General features: G+C 37.4%; 1 protein-coding gene and 1 long non-coding RNA gene across 4 annotated transcripts in view; one reads left to right on the forward strand and one right to left on the reverse strand.

Moving 5' to 3' along the window:
• The window catches only part of pex14 (peroxisomal biogenesis factor 14), a 61,017-nt gene that overhangs the window by 20,132 nt on the left and 20,163 nt on the right, over window positions 1-20,722 (reverse strand). The window contains exons 3-5 of one of the 3 annotated variants that reach the window (XM_007553320.2): window positions 15,586-15,670; window positions 7,416-7,541; window positions 2,465-2,544 (exon numbers count right to left, since the gene is read on the reverse strand). In XM_007553320.2, coding sequence (XP_007553382.1) covers window positions 2,465-2,544; window positions 7,416-7,541; window positions 15,586-15,670 — 291 coding nt within the window. The remainder of the gene's footprint in view (window positions 1-2,464; window positions 2,545-7,415; window positions 7,542-15,585; window positions 15,671-20,722) is intronic. The other 2 variants (XM_007553321.2, XM_007553322.2) reach the window with 2 other exon arrangements.
• Window positions 36-19,137, forward strand: LOC103138920 (uncharacterized). The gene is made up of 3 exons (XR_476345.2): window positions 36-47; window positions 16,733-16,737; window positions 18,404-19,137. It is a non-coding gene; the product is annotated as an uncharacterized LOC103138920 (long non-coding RNA).

Raw genomic sequence — 20,722 nt, forward strand, 5'->3', positions numbered from 1 at the left:
TGATTGGATACAAAGCTGGTTGTCAAAGCTGCTATGTAACTTTGTGTGTTTTTCAACAGCAAAGAGTCAGAGCTGCTGTTAATGGTTGTTAATGAAGGTGGTTACATACATTTATTGTTCCAATCGTTAGTAAGTTTGAGCATCAATCAGAAACCTTAATAGATGATTATTCAATTAAGTAATTTGATAGGCAAATGAATAAAAAGGAAAATGGTTACAAATGGTGTACGAGTATCTTTCATCGCATGTCTGGAAAAACACATTGATGGAAATTGAAAATAGTAACCAACAGTATCAAGGCGATCATTTCTCTGCAGCAGCAAACACAAAAATGAATAATATCAATGTTGAATAGGCACAAGAAGGCATTTGTTAACCACTGTGAGGCCAACATTGTCTTATTTCTCCATTGAATCTGTTAACTCCTGAAAGTTTATACTATCTAGGGCTTACAAAAGTACTTGTGTGCCCTAAACTTTAAGCCAGGCACAACCATATGGGTTCTATTCTAATTTTTAGTATCAGATCAAAACAAAGTAGAGCAAAAATGCAATAAAAAAAAAATAGACAAATAAAAATCTGCATTTGCATTTAGTCCTCCCTGAGTCAATTTTATTAGTAGAAACACATTTCATTGAAATCATAACTGCAAGTTTTAAGTTTAGGCCAAAAAGTTTAATTTAAATTTAATTTTTGCTGTGTCCTCTGCAAATCTGCAAACCCTACTTCTTGTGGCTTTTTTTTTTTAATATATATTTTTTTAACAATTTCTTTCTTCTTGCTAATGCTGTATGAAGGGCAGCCTGTTGACAGCATGAATAATACTCATCTTAGTAACTGATTTCTGCAGCTTCCCCAGAGAAACTATAGATCACTTGGCTGCTTCCAATAAAGTTCTTTCTTTCTGGCATCTTGCTTTGACCAGATATCCTTGTCGATTAGTAGTTTTGTTAAACTCTCTCCTTTTCCTGATGATGAATTAAACAATGTTCCGTGAGACGATCAAAGTCCGAGAAATTGTTTTCTGAGCCGACCCCGATTTAAAAGCTCTATAACTTTCCCCCTGGTCTTTGTAATGCCATTTGTTTACTGACAAACAAACCTTTGAGGCCTTAAGAGGACAGCTAATTTATGCTGAAATGAAATTATTCACATACTATTCTGAAACCAGGTGGCTTCAGAAGAGAATTGGTTGCACTAGATTTTATTTAGGGGCATTAGCATAAGGAGAAAATGCAAACACAACAAAAATGTTCTGATTTTAGGTTGTGAAAACTGCTTAAAACCCATTTAGTATGTTTCTTCCACTTGACAATTGTGCACCATTTTGTGTTGGTCTGACTGAGAGAATCTCTGTAAAAGACATTGAAGTGTAATTGTAATGTAAAAAAAAAAAAAAGTGAAAACAAGATACGAAAGAGATACGGATACTTTTGCAAAGCAATTCACACACATAGTGGAGGAAAACAAATAACTCCCAGTTTCAGACCCTTTGCCAGGTTTTCTCTCCAACTCAAGAGGCAAGATGCCACACGGGTGCAAGTAATAAACACTTTTTCGAGAAAAAAAAAAAAAGATTAAAAAGGTGTCAACACATGGTAATTAATGAGTGGGTTGCTGTGAGTGTGGTGTTTACAAGGCAGACCATAACATAAATAAAGTCTGCGCAGAATATTGGACATATGGTGCGACTGGCGCTACACTACAGTGACATGACAGCAACCTGTGCCATCCCACCAGGGATTCCCACCTACCAAACAAGGGAAGCATTTCTCCATGTCGGAATCTGTGGGCTGGGACTGTGTGTGCTTTCTTGCCTGAAGACACAGCAGATCAGGAATGTGCTCGTGCAGCCTTATGAAACTACTCACTCTGCGGGGAGAGTAAACGATAGCAAAACGGCGTCTAAAGAAAACCTTGCTGCATGTGCCGTCTTACGTCCTCCGTTTCTCTCTCCAACACGCATAAAGTGGAGCTGCCTGTCATTTAGGTCAGAAACTACTGCTAGGGCTCCTGGCCTCTTTTAAAACTAGACTAATGGTTTCCACATGTCATTTAGAGTACAACCAACAAGCACTGTGGGATTAGTGTCACTGTGGACAAGGAACCTCATGAGCTCATGTTCAAGCCCAATAAAAATCAGGGGGTTTATTTTAGTCTGTAATATGTCCAAAAAAACAAGTTCTGTGCTGCGCTGGCAAATAGACTTTTCAAAGGAAAAATAAGAGGATAGAATGAGATCATGCTCTGACGTCAAGCATGGTTACTTCAAAAACAAGACCGGAGTGATGCTGCGTGCTGCAGTGGCGCCTTCAGTTTGTCATAGACTGATGTGAACACATTTGAATGCAATATGAAGGAGAGGAGATACATGCAGCGTGGAGCCTGCTAATATGTTTGTCGAGCTTTTACTGTGATATGAAATTGAGGAAGGAAACGGCCATTATGCTGTGGTGGGACTTGCCTTGTAAAGCTGATGAAAGCCAAATGCGATGCCAACCATAATGATGGTGAGCGCTCCATAGTCTCTCCATCTGTAGCCTGCTGGAAATAAAATAAAAAATAGAAAAAAAAATAAATAAATAAAAAAATTTGGAAAAAAAAGAGATTAAACACTGATCTTTAGACACAACAAACTATGTTACATCCGAAATATAAGGACATATATAAAGTAATGATACTACACTCATATTTCATGAGCAACAACCAGGAAAAATATTTTCACATGAAAAGAAATGACATTTTTGCATTTTGTCACATTGGATCCACATACTGGTCCACATGAATGGCACGCTGTTTTCTACACTTCTGCAGTTTAATCCTAGCATATATGCATGATTTTTGTGTGTTTTATGAATATGTCAGAGGTTAGCAGGAACATTAGTGAACAAATGGCATCATGACAACCAACAAACCCAGCAGACAGGTCAGGAATAAAGTTTAAAGTAGATATAGGTAATAAAATGATCTTCCAAGTGTTCAACATGTCACAGAGCTCTGTTCCATCCACTATTTGAATATGGCATCGCTGAAAAACTACCAAGATATAGTAGTCTATCTAACTTAGGGCAAGGGGAGCATTAATCAGACAAGCAGTCAAGAGACTGTGCACAAATCCATGGCTCAAGTGTGAGAATCTGTCTACTGGAATTAGTTGTGAGATCAGGTCTGTATGGAGGAGTTATAAGAAGCAAGTGAAAAGAAATTTGTGGAAGAAGGATCTCTGGTTGGACAAAACCAAAAGTTAGCTTTTGCATTCAAAGATCAGTTTGCTAATCTGTGGAATGCTGCAAATAGCCCTGAAAATACATTTACACAGTAAAACACGGTGGAGGCAGAATAATGCTGATGATAACAATGCTCTTCCTTCCTTCTGTCGGAACAGAGAAGCTGGTCAGAGATGATGGATGTCAAGTCTGTTAGCGAGTGGGAAAGAGCACTGGAGCATAGGATTACCTCCCATCAGCACAATAACCATAAGTAAATAGCCAAAGCTATCACAGGTTGGTTTAGATCAAAGAACATTCATGTGAGAATGGCTCAGTCAAAGTCCAGACAAAAATTCTATGAGAATCTGTGGGGAGACATGAAAGTTGATTTTATCATATGCTCTCAAACTAATCTGATTGAACTTAAGCTTTTTTCTGTTTTGTTGCAAAGGCAGGTGGGCAAAAATGTCAATACCAAGATGTGTAAAGCTGACACCGACGTACTCCAAAAGACTTCAGTTGTAGCCAAAAAAAAGTGATTCTACAAAGTACCGCTTGGAAGACACTTTTAGATTGTATTTGTAACATTATGAACCATTTATCCTTCTACATTTATTTACTGTTTTTTCTTGGTCTATAAATTAAAATCCTTATCAAACTCAATAAGGACTGAATGACTGAAAAAGTCACCATCACCAAATAATAGAAAAGATTTGCAGCATGATTAAATGGAGTATCTGATAAACTGTGATTAGAATGAGATATTTTTTTTAAGTATAAACAGTATTTGCACAGAAAGCACCTAAGATGAACAAAACCATAAAAGAGCGTTTCTGTGCATTTTGAAGCTGACTGTCTTGCTGAGTGACAGATGATGTGAAAGTGTGTCATTGTGCAAGCTGTCATCTGGGTAGGCCAACTGCCTGTCAAGGTGGAAATTCCCCACTTAAGAGAGGCATTCAACTGAAAATGTCACTAAACAACACGTCTGGAGGAAGCATGCGAGTTTTTCTTTTATTTACGCCAGCGAGGGAAAAATGAATACAAATTATTTGAGGCTAACCCCACTTGAAGCACACCATTGATATTCTATTACAAGTCTGATTTCACCTAATGGGTTATGTGGTGCATGTTTACTGGCTTGAAGTGAGTAAACTACATTGATCTTTTTGCCTTAGCACTTGTGATTTTACATGCAAATAAAACGGAGGACCCTCTCAGGCTGAAATGTATGGTATATTTCCAGGGTGAATGTCGTTTTATTTTCCCGCCTCAAGGGCATGTTTCACAGCTGCAGCGCCACTTGGTGAACCTCTAACCTTTCCCCATTGACATTTTTTATTTTTTTTTAAATCATCCATATGATAACCATATAAATTTGGGTCTTCATCAACATTAAAGCTGGGATAGACTGTCAGCCATCCCAGAATGCCAGGCTTATGAAAGGCCTGAAAGTCCTTGGGATGGGTTGTTGACCCTGATGATGCCTGAATGCATCACCAGGGCTCACCCATTGCTCTTACCCCCCTCTGCTTTAGGGCTTTTCATTCTTCCTTTGTCTTTCCCCCTTTCTTTCCCACTTCCACACTGCCACCTTCCTCTTTTTTATTTGGTCACTTAGGCTGTGAAACCGTGGACTCCATCCCCCGTTTTTCCAATCTCCTCTCAAATTTATTGGGTTCAGTGGAGGCCTTCCTGTCCTTCTACTGTGTGGAAATAGAGATCAGAGTATCCATTACTGCGACAGAGATGGATGCGGGTCCCTCTGCACCGTCCCCATAAGAAGGACATCAAAGGCAGGTAGCCCCCTCTTTTGAGCATGACCCCCCATACAAGACGACCAGCTCTCACCTCATTATGCAGCTCCCTTATAGCCGTTTTGATATAAAACCCCCCTACTACGGACGGAGAGCTGCGAGTCCCCCTAACTCCATGGCCATCCCATCAACATCACTTTCATTACAAAACATGAGATGCCGGGGAGTCAAGGACAGTGTGGTAATAAATGAGGGTGGAATACATCTGGAATCATTGTCATATGGGTTAAACATTATGCGGACTTCATTCTGCATTGGGAAATCAGTGGACAGAGGATTCACAACCTCCTGAAGTAATAAAGATACAGGTTGTGGTGTAGGGTCTTGCCAGGCTGGGACCCCAACAGAAATGGAACGCTGTGCAACGCCATAAGCTTCATATGTGCGCTGTTATGTTGTATTTGTCTTTAAAATTAGGGTAAATTAATTAACTACATAACTTCAGTATATAAATTAAAGCTGAATGGGACATCTGTAACAGCAAATGAGCAGAAGAAAAAAAAAAACTAAAGTTTTGTAACTTGGGACAAAAACAAGTTGATTTAGTTGAAATGAGAAAGTGTACCTAAATATGAAAGTCACGAAAAAGACTGGGAGTTTTTAACTAGTTATAAATTGGTTAGGATCCAGTTGCAATGAGTCAGGCATTCTTAGGACAGCAGAGCTGTTTGGTCAAAGTTAAACAAGTTGGTTAATCTGATTCATCTGGCCAGGAGTAAAGAGTAAGATGAAATCTGGTGCACAAGCACACAAAAAAGTGGTGCAAGTTTCCTTACAGTGTGAAATGCAAATAGAAAACCTATTGAATTAAAGAGAGCAAGTGATGTTCCATGTTCTTAACTGGAAACAGACCATTATTATTCATACCCCTTGTAGAGTTTGTTTAAAAATTCTTCTCATCCAACCAAGAAGTTAGTTTCTGATTAGAAACTAGACAGGCATCAAGTGATAAAACACTAAAAATGTAGTATTAATGCTGAATACATTTTTATTTTAAAAAGTGGCATATCAAAAATTATTAATACTCTTCCCAAAAATAAATGCAAAATCCACTTTGCCATCACCCTAACATTTAGTTCAACAGATTCAGTCAGGCCTTTTGCTGGGCCTCTCCGAAGCATCAATACTGCTTCTAGTCAGAGCAAACAGGTTGGTGAAATGTCAAATTTATGCTAAAGTTAAATCTGCTAGCAGTATGAACAATTTTGGTCTTCATTTCAGATTAATTAAATTCTCTTCAGCCACAGCAGCAAGTCATTCAATCTTGCTCTGCTTCTTTCCTCCGGTACTGCAGCATCTGTCTAACGCACACACAGCAAAAGGGTGGTAGCCTCGCTGACTCGCTTATGGCAAGACATTGTAACATTTAGTAGTCTGGGACATTTAAAGAAAAAAAACAAAACAATCCAGTGCAATTCCTTCTACTTAAAATCAATATTCAGATATCCAGAATGGAGTTCCTGTCTATTGGAACAAGCTGTACCAATAGACTTGGAACAGCTTGTTCAAGTAGCATTCTGAGACGTCACATTTCCCATTTGTGTGCGCTGGGATGGCAGGTGCACTGTTCAACAAGTACTTTGTTCCTCTCCACAATGAAGATTGTGAAGAGAGGATATTTAATTCTTACAAGAGGAAACAGCCACTACAGAGACATTCAAGTCAAATGGGAGTCAGAAATAGGTGAGTTTTTGATAAAATGCTAAAACAGCCTACCACACTTCCATCCTGCTCATGCAGAGCAGCGATAGCATGCAAAACGAGCAGCTGTCGTAACAGCGTGGTATTGTCCAGGACGTTTGGTTTGCTGTCAAAAGAAGTGTAGTCTGAAGGTAATCTAAACCAAATGGTGTATTTTTTTTATTTTATTTTTGCTTTCCCTACACAATAGTCCCTTGTGCAATACTAATGTGAGAAGGTTGATAAAAGTTCAGGCAAACTGAATATTTTGATGTATGGTAAATTATGTTTTAATTTTTGCTTTTTTTTTTTTACTCATTTTCTGTTGATTCCTTAGACCATGTAATGAATTTTTTTTTAAATATGAGAAGTGAAGAACAAAAGAAATTGCAGGCTTAGAAAAAGTATCTTCAGCGGACTAAATTCATAGGCAAAAAAAATCCATAGAATCAGTTGTTCTTCTACTGTAGGGGTGTCCAAGTACAGTCCTGGAAAGATATCAGCCTGCAACTTTTAGATTATTATTATTTTTTTAGATGAAGAAGTGAATGCTTACGATGGGATTCAGGTGTGTTGGAGAAGGAAGGCATCTAAAAATTGAGAGAAAGTCGCTCTCAAGGACTGGACTTGAGCATCTCTGATTGACTTTATGCTAAATTGTTAGCCAATAGTTCATAGGGGGAAAAAATGGCCTAGAGGACGTACTTACTGGGTGGTACAGGAGTTAGCTGAGCTGCATACGGTGGAGTCGGGAGTCCCACAGGGCTCAAAGGCAGGATTTCCTCTGTGCTGCCAGAGCGCTGGATGGCCAACTCTACCTCTTCATCAGTGAGTCCTGAAATGAACACGAATGAACCCTTGAAGACATTCGAAGCACGCTCAACGTCTGCACATTAAGGCGAAAAAACCAAATGGCTCCTTTGCTATAATAATCTAACTTTATATACTTCCCAAGCTTCCAACAAATCTTTTAAGTACAATTCAGAGAGTATTTCAAATCTCCTCCAATTGAACCTGCCCCGCTTCTCAAAAATGCGTTTTCATTTCATAATTCAGAGAGACCATCGAGACTTTTAGGGACATCCATCAAAGGAAGTGCAGAAAGGTTCACACAATGAAATCTGAACCTCTGCTACCCTATTAACTGCCACCAAAGGCAAAGAAAATAAGAGTCTGTCCATTTCTTCGGTTATATTTCCCATGTGGAGATTTCATACACCCCAGACAGCGAAAATGCATTATTTTAATTTCTTCATTGTAATGTAAATGTATTACATAATTTTGCAAATGCCAATATAATTTAATCTTCAGATATTTTTAATGATTTTAGTGATGATTAAATTGCAAAGGGCTCCCAGATGGAGAATCAGAGGGGAGGAGGAGGAAAAAAAAAATCTAATATGAACATTTCCTTTTGTGGGAAGAAAGGATTTTATTTCAGCTACCATATGCTGCCATTGCTGTGGGTCTCATCATTTAATGAGTATCTCGGTCTAAACAAAGGGAAATAATTACGCAACTTATGATAAAACTGTATTAAAAACAACGTTAACGCATTTATAATAAAACAATTAAAAGGAAAAGCTAGAGACAACAAGCAAGAACTAGGCCTGGTTCCAAAATATTGAATCATATTTGATTCGTAATAAGAACAATAAAAAAAAAAAATCTGTGCAGTCCTTCTTGACTTAACTTAAAAGGGTCTGAGTAATGTGGAGCTTCAAATTTTTTTTTTTCCTGTTTAATAAAGAATGGAGTGATTTCTTAAAGTAGTCTTTGATGATTTAGAGATTCGACACATATTTCTTCATCCACTGTAAGCAAATGCAAAGGAGTCAGATGCAATTTTTGTTTTAACAATTGACAGAGATTTTAATATCCTTTACTACACAAAAACAACTTTTTTTTTTTTTTACCTATTTACATTATTTTTTCGTTGTTTATTCTTAAAAGACTAACATGTAAATGAGCTATAATAAAGAAAAATTTTGAGAACTTGCATTTCAATGCATTTTTTTTATTTTTGCCATCAACAAAGAATATCAGTTTTTGTTCTGATCTCCTGTAATGCTCGGAGATTTTAGTTTAAAATACACAATACACTTCATTCAAAGCACTTATAGAACATTTTATGACGTGTTCAATTTTAAAAAATAAAAGATTGTGTCAAATAAACGTTCACGCTTATTTTTATTTATTTATTTATTTATTTTAAAATAAAAAATAAGTGTGTAGTATATTCAATTCTCTCCATATGGGTCCAGGGAACATTAAAGATTTATAAAAATAGTGACTTGATATATGTTGATATTGACTGATATGAAAATGCTATTGTGATAGGATTTCTTTCCATATTTCCCAGCTCTAGAGTATTAATTCATGAATAAATATAGTAATATAAATTCATATCTTTAGAAACAAGAAAGCTGTTGTGAATAAAATCGTGTTGGATCAAAACATCTGTGCTGCTGAAAACAATTGCTCCTGTGGCAACGAGATGTTCTCAAACATATATGTGGGATTGATAGAGGGGATGAAATTATAATTGGGGAGAATGTTCAATTCTAATTGTCTTACTCAATTAGAATTATTCTTGAGGAACAAGAACATTTCATAAATCTCCTAAAACAATTCTAATTGTTTTCCTCAAGAACATTTTCTGTGTGACTTTAAAAACCCAAAGCAAAAATATCTTATTATTCAGTTTAACAGTATTGAATAAATTACTTATTATTTACTAATCAATTTCTCCATTGAGAATATCTGTTAATAAATCCAAATTGTTCTCAGTGTCAGATTAGTCAGAATATCGGGCTTAATTTTAAATAAAAAATAAATAAATAAAAAAAACGTAAAATAAAAAGGATTTTATCTTCTCTTTGTTTCAACAAACAAAAATGCACAAAATCAACTCGCTTCATAAATCTCCAAAACAACCTACGCCAATAAATGATCTCTGGTCACCTATTAAAATTCACACAGGACTGAGCATGAAAACTGTTGGATAACTAAATGAAAGTCTTGGCAAGGCTGCAGTTTACAGCAGGTCTTTAGTGCCAGGAAGTGGTGCAAGTCATGTGCTGAGTTTGTGTAGAGAGACTGCACAGTCAAATGAGCAATAATGTGTCCCTGGACTCCCGATTCATCTGACCACAGCAGACTGCATGGTGACAGACTATTGAGTGAGATCTCAGTTTACCCAAATAAAGGGAAGAAATAGCATAAAAGACCATCAGTTTCTCCTTGAAACGTAAGGTCTTTTTTTTTTTTTTTTTTTAAACTGCATTTGGGCGGCTACCGAGATTAATATATGTACATTTTAATAGCCATCGCCATCTTTGATGTTCGCATAGCAGTTTTATGAAGTATATAATCTAAAAGATGGAAATTCCTGTTTTCAAGTTAAACTACAGCTCACTAAATTGGTTGTAGGCTCTGATCTGCCTATTTGCTGAGAGGAGGACCACAACAAATAAAAGAAGCCTTAGATCCAGAAGAAAAAGGAACGAGGTGAAAGTGAGTTTTACATATAAAAGGAAAAGACAAAAAAGGGATTGGGGATTTATTATGGGTTCCAAAACCTGTGGAATGACCCCTGGACCCCCATTTCAGATCGACCTGTGGGGAGATGAATTTTTAAGACATAAATTATACCTAATGACGACACTATAAAAAAAAAAAAAAAGAACAATAATGGAAAGCTATTCTGTATTTCATTATACTGTATTATTTGCTGCACCTGATACACGTAGTGCCTGTTTATGAGTCACCGTATTAGCAGATGCTCTGCCAAAGCATTTGCTTTGACCTTGCCATTCTCATTGGGGCATGAAATTACGGTGCTGGCACCTCGATATTACAGCTATAAATACTGTAAACTGCATATCTGGGCAACGTTTTCTATTGTCTTTCAACATAAACCTGATCGGTATTTATTTAAAGGAAAACCCATTGCTCGTCAGGTTATTTACAGCTCTATTTTCAGAGGCTCATATTCCCTGGGCATCTTTTAAGGGCAAAGAGGCAGCAAGGCTCTAACGTTAAATCTATTTCTCCGATTTTGGCACTTCTAGGGTTTATGGGTCAGGACCCAGCTCGGACAGCCAATTATAAAAGTTGCTTACTAAAATATTTTGTGTAATAAAAGGTGAATGCCTTTGTTGCTGCCCTCCAAGTCTTGGAGCATGAATTTGCCCTTGAGTGAGAATTACTTGCATTTTGAATAACGTATTAAAAAAAAAAAAAGGTATGGCAGTGGGGGTCATAAATAGATGGAGGTCAATGGGTTATTAAAGAAAACTTCAGCCAGTTTCTCACGTTGCCGTGACGAGGGGGATTATACAAGTCGTTTGGTTCTGTAGAACCGCTTGAAAATGCCATGCCCTAAATAATGACCACTCTCATAGAGTATTCATTTATGTATTAAAAATACGACTCTGCTCTCATTTCCCTGCTTTACTGCCTTGTACTGATGACAAAGTGAGCAAGGCCTCGGCTAGGTGGCGCCGTGGAGTAATTTATAACCACATCAATCCCTTTACCTTCCTCACAGGCCTTGGTCATTGTCATTTTTGTCCGAGAGGTGAGTCACATAACCCCACTTACAAACAACATCCTATTAATATCTGGGATGATGAACCCTACCCTTACCTTCATACCAGGTATGGTAATAGACAAAAAGCCCACCTGTAATCCCCCTGACCCTGGAGCATCGGCGTTCCTCTCAGGGTGAAATCTGTTAGTATCATTTATTCAACACAATAATAACCAGGAAGGCATTTAAATGTAAAATAAAAGTGATTTCCTACGGATACAAAATGGACTGTATTTTATTTATGAGCTAATGTTCCCTCTAATACAATAAAGCTTTACTTTATCTAAATTAAACTTTATTGGTTTAGGTAATGGTTTACTGGGGAAAAAACTGGAAAAAAACTTTTATAAGTAAGGACAAACTAAAAATACTAACTAATATGGAGCTAATATAAGAACCAACAAACAAAAACAACTTTTATCACCACACTTTGTGGAATTTATTGTGATAATAATAAAAGTAACTTAAAAATCTACTTTTGTTACCAAATATGTTCACAGAGAGCCAAGCACTGCTCTGAAAATAGATGACCCGTTATCAGATGGCCTACTTCAGTACATGAGTTAAAAACACTGCAACTTTAGGATTAATGTCACACCAACTGAATTCAATTACGTTTTTAAAGTGGGCATTTACCGAACCAGTGGCATTTAAATGCTCCAAACAGGTAAACTAACAATTCCAGCAGGACATCAGTCAGAAGATAGAAGCCATATTGGATTCTGAGGCCAGGGTTGGCTTATGAACTTCTGATTTTTTACACAGCTTTAGGTAAGCTGTTTATGTTTTCAAACTAAAAAATAAATAAGTACAAGTGGACACCAGCAGAAATAATGTCAAAAGTTAAATAAATGTATAGAATTACCAAAATGTAGCAGTACTAACTTACTTTTTTTTAATGAGCTGTGACTATACTTTTCTTATTTTATTACCGTAATCCATTATTTTATTGTAATTTAAATATATGTATATGTTTTCATTTACTTTCAATTTACTATTTTGCTTTCTAGGGATTGCAAACGTCCGCCACATTTAATTTGTTGAAATTCCTTTTATAATATCCTGCACTTGAACAAATCTGTTGATGGTTTTGAAGGCAACAAATACACAGTTTCTCACAATTCAAAGAGGAAATATTTATGATTTCAAAATCGACCAAAACATTTCCTGATCATACTTTTTCCTCTGATCAACTCTTAGTAAGGTTCTAGAATTTTTATATACAGTAAATATAAACATGCATTTGCTGTGGTTGTACTTATTTAGAAAAGTTTTGAGCACTTCGGCTCTGATTACGTTCAGCCTTGTAATCAAGTGATGTCAGTTCAGGGGCCACGGTCAAAGTGACACGCTGAAAGCTGAAAATGCTCTTGACTTTGTCCTGAGAATTTGATTTTTGTGGTAATTATGTGTGAAACTGCTAATTGTCTGGGCTAAATGGTGGAGCCAAAATGGGGCTCTATGCTCTTTTAGTTGTTACAACTGTTAATTGTGGAAGACACAGACGGCACAATTTCCTAGACTCGTCTGTCGCGCATTATATTTCACTCAAACAGGATAAAATTTAACAGAGCTTTGCGAGGAGCAAAATTGCTTCAAGATTGTTGTGTGACAGTGGAAAACGCAATTCATTTGCACTCTTCTGTTACAGAACAAAAAGCATCTTGATTTTCACTCCATCAAAGTGACAAACTTTCAATATTTCAGCCAGTTTACTCAACTTCAAGGACTTAAGAAGGGCAGGAGGGAATATTGGACTGCATAATGGCCAATTCATTCTCTGAAATTGACGGGAGAAAGGAAAACAGAAAATTATATTTTTCAATGAATATTGAAATAAACCACGCTATTATGATCACTTTAAAAAAAAAAGAGAGAGAGAGAGAGATGTATCCAGAGAGGCATCCTTCCATGCAGATCAGGACACCAAATACGCTGGAAAATAATATGCACGACTGAGATTATTGTGTAAAGATTCTGCAACATGCAATCAAAGTGGGCCCTATTTTCCCCTTCATCAGCTGTCCGGCGTAAGCGCTGGCAGCAAGAGGAATCCAATTTAAATTCCACTCTACAGGGAGATGGTATTGTTTCATTTTATGTGTGCTTTGACATTTCTGGCTGCTAATATGGAGTAAAATCGAGAAGTATTTACATAAATATGGCATTAAACTGTATTAGAAATTAAGAGTGACACATTTTCTGTGGCGACTGTGGAATGAGGGAAATGATTGAGTTTCTGTGTCGAAAGGTTGAGAAGACAACACATGCTGGGTGAAGACGCAGGGAGAGTGTTAGCCTGTTGCTGCCCGCAAAAAAGTCCACCGTAGCTCAAGTTAGCAACGACACGAAAAAGCCAGGAGCTCGTAGGAAACAAACGTGTTTTATAAATCTACGTTCATTTCTATGCATGGAGAGAAGTCGATTTTAATCACGTTTAAACAGATGTAGAAATCCTGAAGCCATTCTAAATCTACTTTGACTCCAACGTTGGTGATCTTGGAAGCAGGCATTGTGTTTTAAGGCAAACGTTTTACTTCACACAAACCATGTCCTGACTTCTGCTCCCAATATGTGTCCTAGCCTAGAAACCAATACTCAAGATTGCTGTTTTTATATCATAGCTCCTAAAGAAAAATTTGAATTGCCCAAAATCTGTATCAGCAGGTCAAATCCTAAATAATGAACATTGCTAATTTAATCATTCTAGCTTGTAGACTACACAGCCAAAATAAAATGCTAAATGTTTAGGTAAAATGGTTCTGGATCAAAAAACATACATTATCTTGAAATTTTAATGTAAAGACCAGGCTGGAATCAACAAAACCTACATCTGTGGAACTTTACATAAGAAAACTAAGACAGGAATACTTTTACAACCACAAAGGTACTATAGTCGATCTTGCAATTAGATGCAACTAAAAGACAAAACAACATACAGTAATCGGAAGTGTAACTCGAAGCCCAAAGCAGCAACTAATACGATAACAAGCAGATAGAAAAAAAAAAAACAATGCTTAAAATATTTCCAGGTTCCCTGCCAAGGAACTCTGCAATAAAAGTCCGAAGCTATGAGTAGTGCAAAAAGCTACTCAAACATACTTTGTGCTTAGTGCTTCATTTCTCATAAGTATGCTCTCTCCCAATGATCAATGTCTTCATGCAAATCAAGACTTCTTGCTTAGACCTACAGTGGAAAGAGATTTACCAAAATAAATCTGCATTAAAGGGTCATACATATTTCATGGATGTAAAGTGCAGTAAAAGCAAACCGTTTTGGACGCTGGGGCTCCACAAATATCACAACAAAGCTGAAAATAGGAAGAAAATGAGTCACGGCATTACGTCATCCGGCTCGGGCTTTGGGAAAACAGCAGCAGATTGGGAACTGTCTGTCAATAATGAGGCTAAAAGATGAAGAAATGTAAAGAGATATTAACAATCATTACAGTCATATGAGAGGTGTGTAGTAGCAGCAGGCCAACATGGATTTGGTTTCAGGTTACCTTCCCAAGTCACAGAGCTCTTAGGCTCACTCCTCACTGTTTGGTTCCTCTAATGCTGCAGGCAGAGTCCCTCAGCACTGTACTGACACAGTCCCCTAAGTACTGAACTGCCTCACGACCAGTTACAATAAAAACATTCCTCACAAAGAGTTAATCTGTCGTAAGGACACACACACGCACACACTCCCATATCTCTGTCATCACTGCTCAACCACAGATCCACAATTCAACGGCTGCCTTATATTGAGCCGACTTTAATGAGTTCAGCGTAATAAACTTTTTTTTTTTGCCTTTTTCATTACACAAACCATATTCTACAATGCGAAATGTCTGAATAAATTACAAAAGAAAAAAAAAAGTTAGACGGCAGAGAATATTTCAACCTTCCCTTGTCAGAAACCCTTACTGTGCAGTCGCTCAAATTTACAATAACCATTAAATTAAGTAAAAGGGTTAAAATGCTAGGAGGCAATATTGATAATTCCATTGAAAACTCAGGGGGAGTTTGTCAATATTAATTTTCCTGAACCCAAAGGAGCATCCTGACTGGTGTGTCATTTATTCACGAGGCCTGAATCCCGTTCTATGGAGCTAAATCGACCCCTTTTTTTAGGACCAGACACCCTCCACCCCCTTTGCGAGCAAAAAGCTATAGCTGCAATCTCTGACCTTTCTGGACCAGTTCAACCAGAGGGAACAAACAAAACACTGAAACGCTGAAATGCTGAATGGTTTTATTAAAGCTCGATTTGGCCAAACATTAAAGAAAAGTCTCTGACCTTTTTTCTTCAAGAAGGCCTTTCTGGTGGCCAGGGGGCTCTCGCGTACCTTCGGGTTCTGCAGAAATTTTACGGCAGTTGCAACCTGGAATGAGACAAATCGGATTTATTTCCTCGTAATCACGTAATGTGAGTAACCCTAAAGGAAACTGATGCTGTTAACACTCTAAACAAGAGTCTAGACCTTCCTTAAGAAAAAGGTTCATTATAAATCCACCGCAGCTAAAAAGAAGGGGGGGAAAAAATAAATGGATTCCATCTGATAGTTGCATTTACACCCCTCCTCCTTCTCCCCTCGCAGTCAGTAGTGAGGAAAAAGACCACCTGACCACTTTCCTGCTAAATGTGGAGAATGACCAAATCAGCAGTTATAAAATTAGCCCATCAGGAGTGCCGGACAAATGGAGTATGGAGCTTAATTTGCTATTACCCTCTTAAAGACAAACTTCCATTCTTAAGTGCGCAGTGGAAGAAAATCTATACTTAATGCAGAGGTGATCATTTGTATCTAATAACTTGAGAATCCGAGGCAGAAAACTTCTGTAATTCTTCCAGTTAAAAACCTGCCGTGATCAAATCACCCCGCCTGACTGTTGTAATGACTTGAAACGTTAATGCACCAGAACGTTAAATAGCATCAGAACATCAGTAGTTTTAAGTGCACCACGTTCATCGATTCTATTATGTTTTCCTTCGAGATGCACCTTAATTTTCCACCCAGTATGCATTTCCAAGAATTGGAGGCAGGAGGTAGTGCTGGTGGAGGGGGGGGAGGAGGTATCTTCCTCAAATGGTATTAAAACATAAATTTGAAGTGGGCGCCGTGAAGTGGCGCCTCCTAAAATGGATAAATATGTAGGGAACACAGAGAACGGAGAAACACACTGGAGGGGAGGTTTCGATGACTTATTATCGCACCTGTGGTCCCCATGATTCAATTGTAAAAGTCATCCCTCTAATAGCTTGAAAGGTTTTGATTACTCTTCTTTTCTCTTAGTGTTGAAAGATACAAAGTGATTGAGCGCCCTGCCAGTGGTAATTCATTTTGGGTAATGCATTGCATATACTATGAACCCGTTTCAATCCAAAAGAATCGTAGTTTAAAGTTGTTTGAGGGGCGGAAGTGGCAGGGAAGCTGTTTAAAAAGTTGAGGTTCTGTCACCAAGGTGCAATGATCGACTTCTCTGAAAACCTGGCTGGCCCTCTCTACACTACAGGAAGAGACATCAAGGAAGCGAAGCAATTTTACTGATGTGATCATTGCTCAAATTATTTCCACACAAATCTACTAGTTGGGAGAGATGATGGTGTTCAAAAGGTTTCACAATATCTATGCAATTCCCAGGATGTGGAAATGGCTGCATCTTTATTAAAACTAGGCACCCTCAACTTTTATAGTGAGGATGGCATTTTCATTATGAACACGCAACCTTTGCTTTGGGCCAAAAGATACACTGAAAACACTGAGAATTTTCATTTGATACCGTGTTTGATACCGTGTCATTGTTCATGAACAGGACCTTGCAAAGGTCCTGTTCATGTTAACTTTTGAAGTTTTTATGTCAAAATCACAAACTTCAACGTATTTCGTTTTCTGTGATATTTTTTAACAGATTGTAGCTTTGAGTAGAAGAAAATGAGAAGGGAAACATGTTTTTATATATATATATATATATATATATATATATATATATATATATATATATATATATATATATATATATATATATATTTTACAAATAAAAACCAGAAAACTAAAGAAAATATTTGTAGTGTGAAAATTCATAAACACAAGTCTATCTGTGATTGTCTCTAAGCAGTTTTACACTTGTAAAACTTTTGCTCATTCTTCGTCCCAAAACAGCTCTAGTTCCCTCAGACTGAATTTGGAGCATCAATGAAGAGCATTTTTTTAATTATTTGACTGGTTCACTCTGAGTGATGAATAATGAATAAGCTTTGATCTAAAACACCCAACCGAAGCGCTTGGTTGTATGTTTAGAGTCGCTGTCTGCGGTAAGGTGAATCTCTGGCTCAGTCAAGTGTTTTGCAGCTGTAAAAGCTTTTTTTTTTTTTTTTTTTTGGTACTGTTCTCCATGTAGCTTTCCCCATCTTTCCAGGTACGACTTGCTTCCCAGTCGGCATCATCTTCTCAGCATGATGCCGTTACCACCATGTTTCATAGAGTGTGTTCAGAGCCCTTTGCAAACATAAATGATGCCTCTCTGATTAATAATGTCCAGTTTGTCAATTTAGTGTGTTTGCACTTGCGACATAGTCTCTCCATTTCTGGATGAATTTGATTCAATAATTGCTAAACATTTGGCATATTGTTTCAGAAGCTAACCCTGCCATAAACTTCTTCAGAACTTTCTGTCTGCTGTGGTCCTTGGTCTTCATGGTGCCGTTTGTTCTCTAATGTTCTCCAACAAACTTTAGCGGCCTTCACTGTACAGCTGGATTTACACTCAGTTTGAATTAAACATAAGTTGACTCTGTTTATTAACTAGGTGCGTTTTGAAGGCAATTAGGTTCAATGGGTTTTATTTACAGGTATCAGTTTAAAGTGGGATGAAAATTTATGCACACCCAATCATCTGGATTTGGATTAAGCAATCATGTTGAAATCTGTGTATCACTTTCTTTCCACTTTAAAGCTCTGCACTATTTCACTTTGGCTCATGAGTTCATAATCGTGGCAAAACGTGAAAACGGTTCAAGAGCATAAATACCATTTCAAGGCACTGCAGGTGATAACTTAGAAAAAAGAAGACAATGAATCTAATATTCTATTTTTTCAGTCCAGGAAACTACAAAGCGGTGCAGACTCTATAAGAGGTAATGACCTATTAGAGAAAAGAATACGCTGAATGAGCAGTCCTTGTTTACACTGCCCTAAAGTTTCAGTTGTCCAATTATTGACAAGAAAATTGTATCAATGTTAACAGGCATAAGTATGATACCTCAGAAAGGACCACGGCTTGCTCAGCGGCAGACTAATGAGGCAAATGTCCATTTGGTTAAAACCGTAGTGGTGGATCTTCTGGGAGAGGAAAAGTGCACTTCTTAGCAGATGACATAGAGGCTTTGCACAAGTTCCATCCAGACATCTCAATCAATTATAACCACATTGCACTGATTTCACTCTTGTTATTGACTCATGGATCACCCCAGTTATAGTGTTGGGTAGCACACCACTGGGCTTTTAGGGTGCGCATGATGGATAACAGTACAAGATGCATTTGCGATGCCGGTATCAATAAGAACAATTTTTATTAATTTTCTCTTTTTTTGGGGCGGGGGGAGGAGCAACTAGTAAATTTTAATCTTAAAGAAAAACTGGGAAACTTTGTAAAGCTTTGACTACGAATGCACCAAAGTGCTCCATGTAAAGTGCAATAATCTTTGCAAACCAGATAACCAATAAAGTGTCAGGTAAAGCTGAAAAAGAGGTGAAAACTCAATCACAGGAAGAGATAACATTAACCAATACACTTAAAGAGAGTGAACTTGATGAACAGACAAGATTACAGAAATGTTATTGAGTTTGAATTGGACCAGACTTTGCACTGCACTCGTGTGAAAATTACAACGGTGATGCCTCGAACTGTGAGAAATGAGGCTGGAATCCAATTAAGTTCGAACCACAGGGATGGACGCCTGAGGGAATCCGTGTAACCAGTTGTATATTTTTGCTCTAACTAGTAATGGCACTTAACTATAACGTACCGCAAGACCTATGGATGTTATACAGATGTGCATTATGGGGAGTAGGTAGGTTACCTGAACACTTGAAGTATCTGATCGACTCCAGAAAAGCCTTAAATTATCCTTCATGTGTTGAATCTGACTTGTCCAAGTGTTTCAAGTTTATTGGTTTTTAGTAATATAGAGGTTTTCAGGTGAAGAATTCAGTTCAAATCAAAAAGCAGCTCATTAAGTCCACTCATTTGAAACCACGATATAGTAAAAAAAAAAAAAAAAGGTGTCGTCTATATTTACATGGGTTTATCCATGATTCTGGTGGCTTGAGTAAAACTATCATGGTTTCACTATAACTCAGCACCACCATTGTTGTTATTTTTTTTTACATGCAAAAGTCCAGAGCCTGTGTGTTTTTAGTAGGCCTGCATGACGCCTCAGTAACATTCGCAAACAACAGCGATGGACAAAAAAGACGCTTCTCTTGGTCCACGTTTGAAGCATTCATTTTTGCTTCAAACGTTCTGATGGGACACCGGAAAAGACTGTTGCTGTTTCCAAGTTGTGAAGACTGGAGATAGCCTCTTACCAAAGTTATTCAAGCCTAAAATAGCATTTCAGTGCCAAGCGGGTTGCAGCAAGCAAAAACGTCCCCAATCCCAATGTCAGCGTCCACAGTTCACATTTGTAAAGAAGTATTTTTTCAAAGACATGAATGATCATTAGTTCCTGAAACACATGAAAGCTGAGGTGGTATAATAGGACTTTGCACTAATGTGATGGTTAAATAACCTAAATAACAGATTGAAAACAATAAACATCTTTGTTGTTAAGCTCATCTATTTATTCAATAATAAATGATGCATCAAAACAGCTACGCAAATTTTTCATCCTAAATCCAGAATAAGATCATAGATTAATAAAACAATTTTCATTTCATTTTCATCTGTCACCATCTTTTAATTTTTTTCTTTTCTATTTTTATTTTTTATTTTTACAAAAACCAATCCCTCAGTGTACAGGACAACTCCTTACGGTCCGTTTTGCAGAGACATTAAGGACACTGTAGGACAATAAGTTGGGTCTTAGTACAGTCGAGGGCTAAAAGAAAATCATTAGCAAGTATAGGATTCAGTCTCAGTGTGAATCAATTCATTCCAAATTGCCCTGGCCTGTGCATTTGTGAAGTGCCCCTGATATAATAACAGACTGGTAGACATGATCAAAAATCATGTTAGGATGGTCTCAAATTTCTCCGCTTCGAACACATGTTTGGAGGACCAAAAGCGAGAGAATGCAAGACGGCAAAAAAAATTAAAAAAAATGAAGCTTTATATTAATTTGGTGCTTTCATGGGTGATTTGCTATTAGGGCTGCAGCCTTAAATGACTTAACCCAATACTGTTCTGATATCAGAGCCCTGCGAGAAAGGAAT

This window comes from Poecilia formosa, unplaced genomic scaffold (assembly GCF_000485575.1).
Source record: "Poecilia formosa unplaced genomic scaffold, Poecilia_formosa-5.1.2 Scaffold56, whole genome shotgun sequence".
NCBI lineage: Eukaryota > Metazoa > Chordata > Actinopteri > Cyprinodontiformes > Poeciliidae > Poecilia > Poecilia formosa.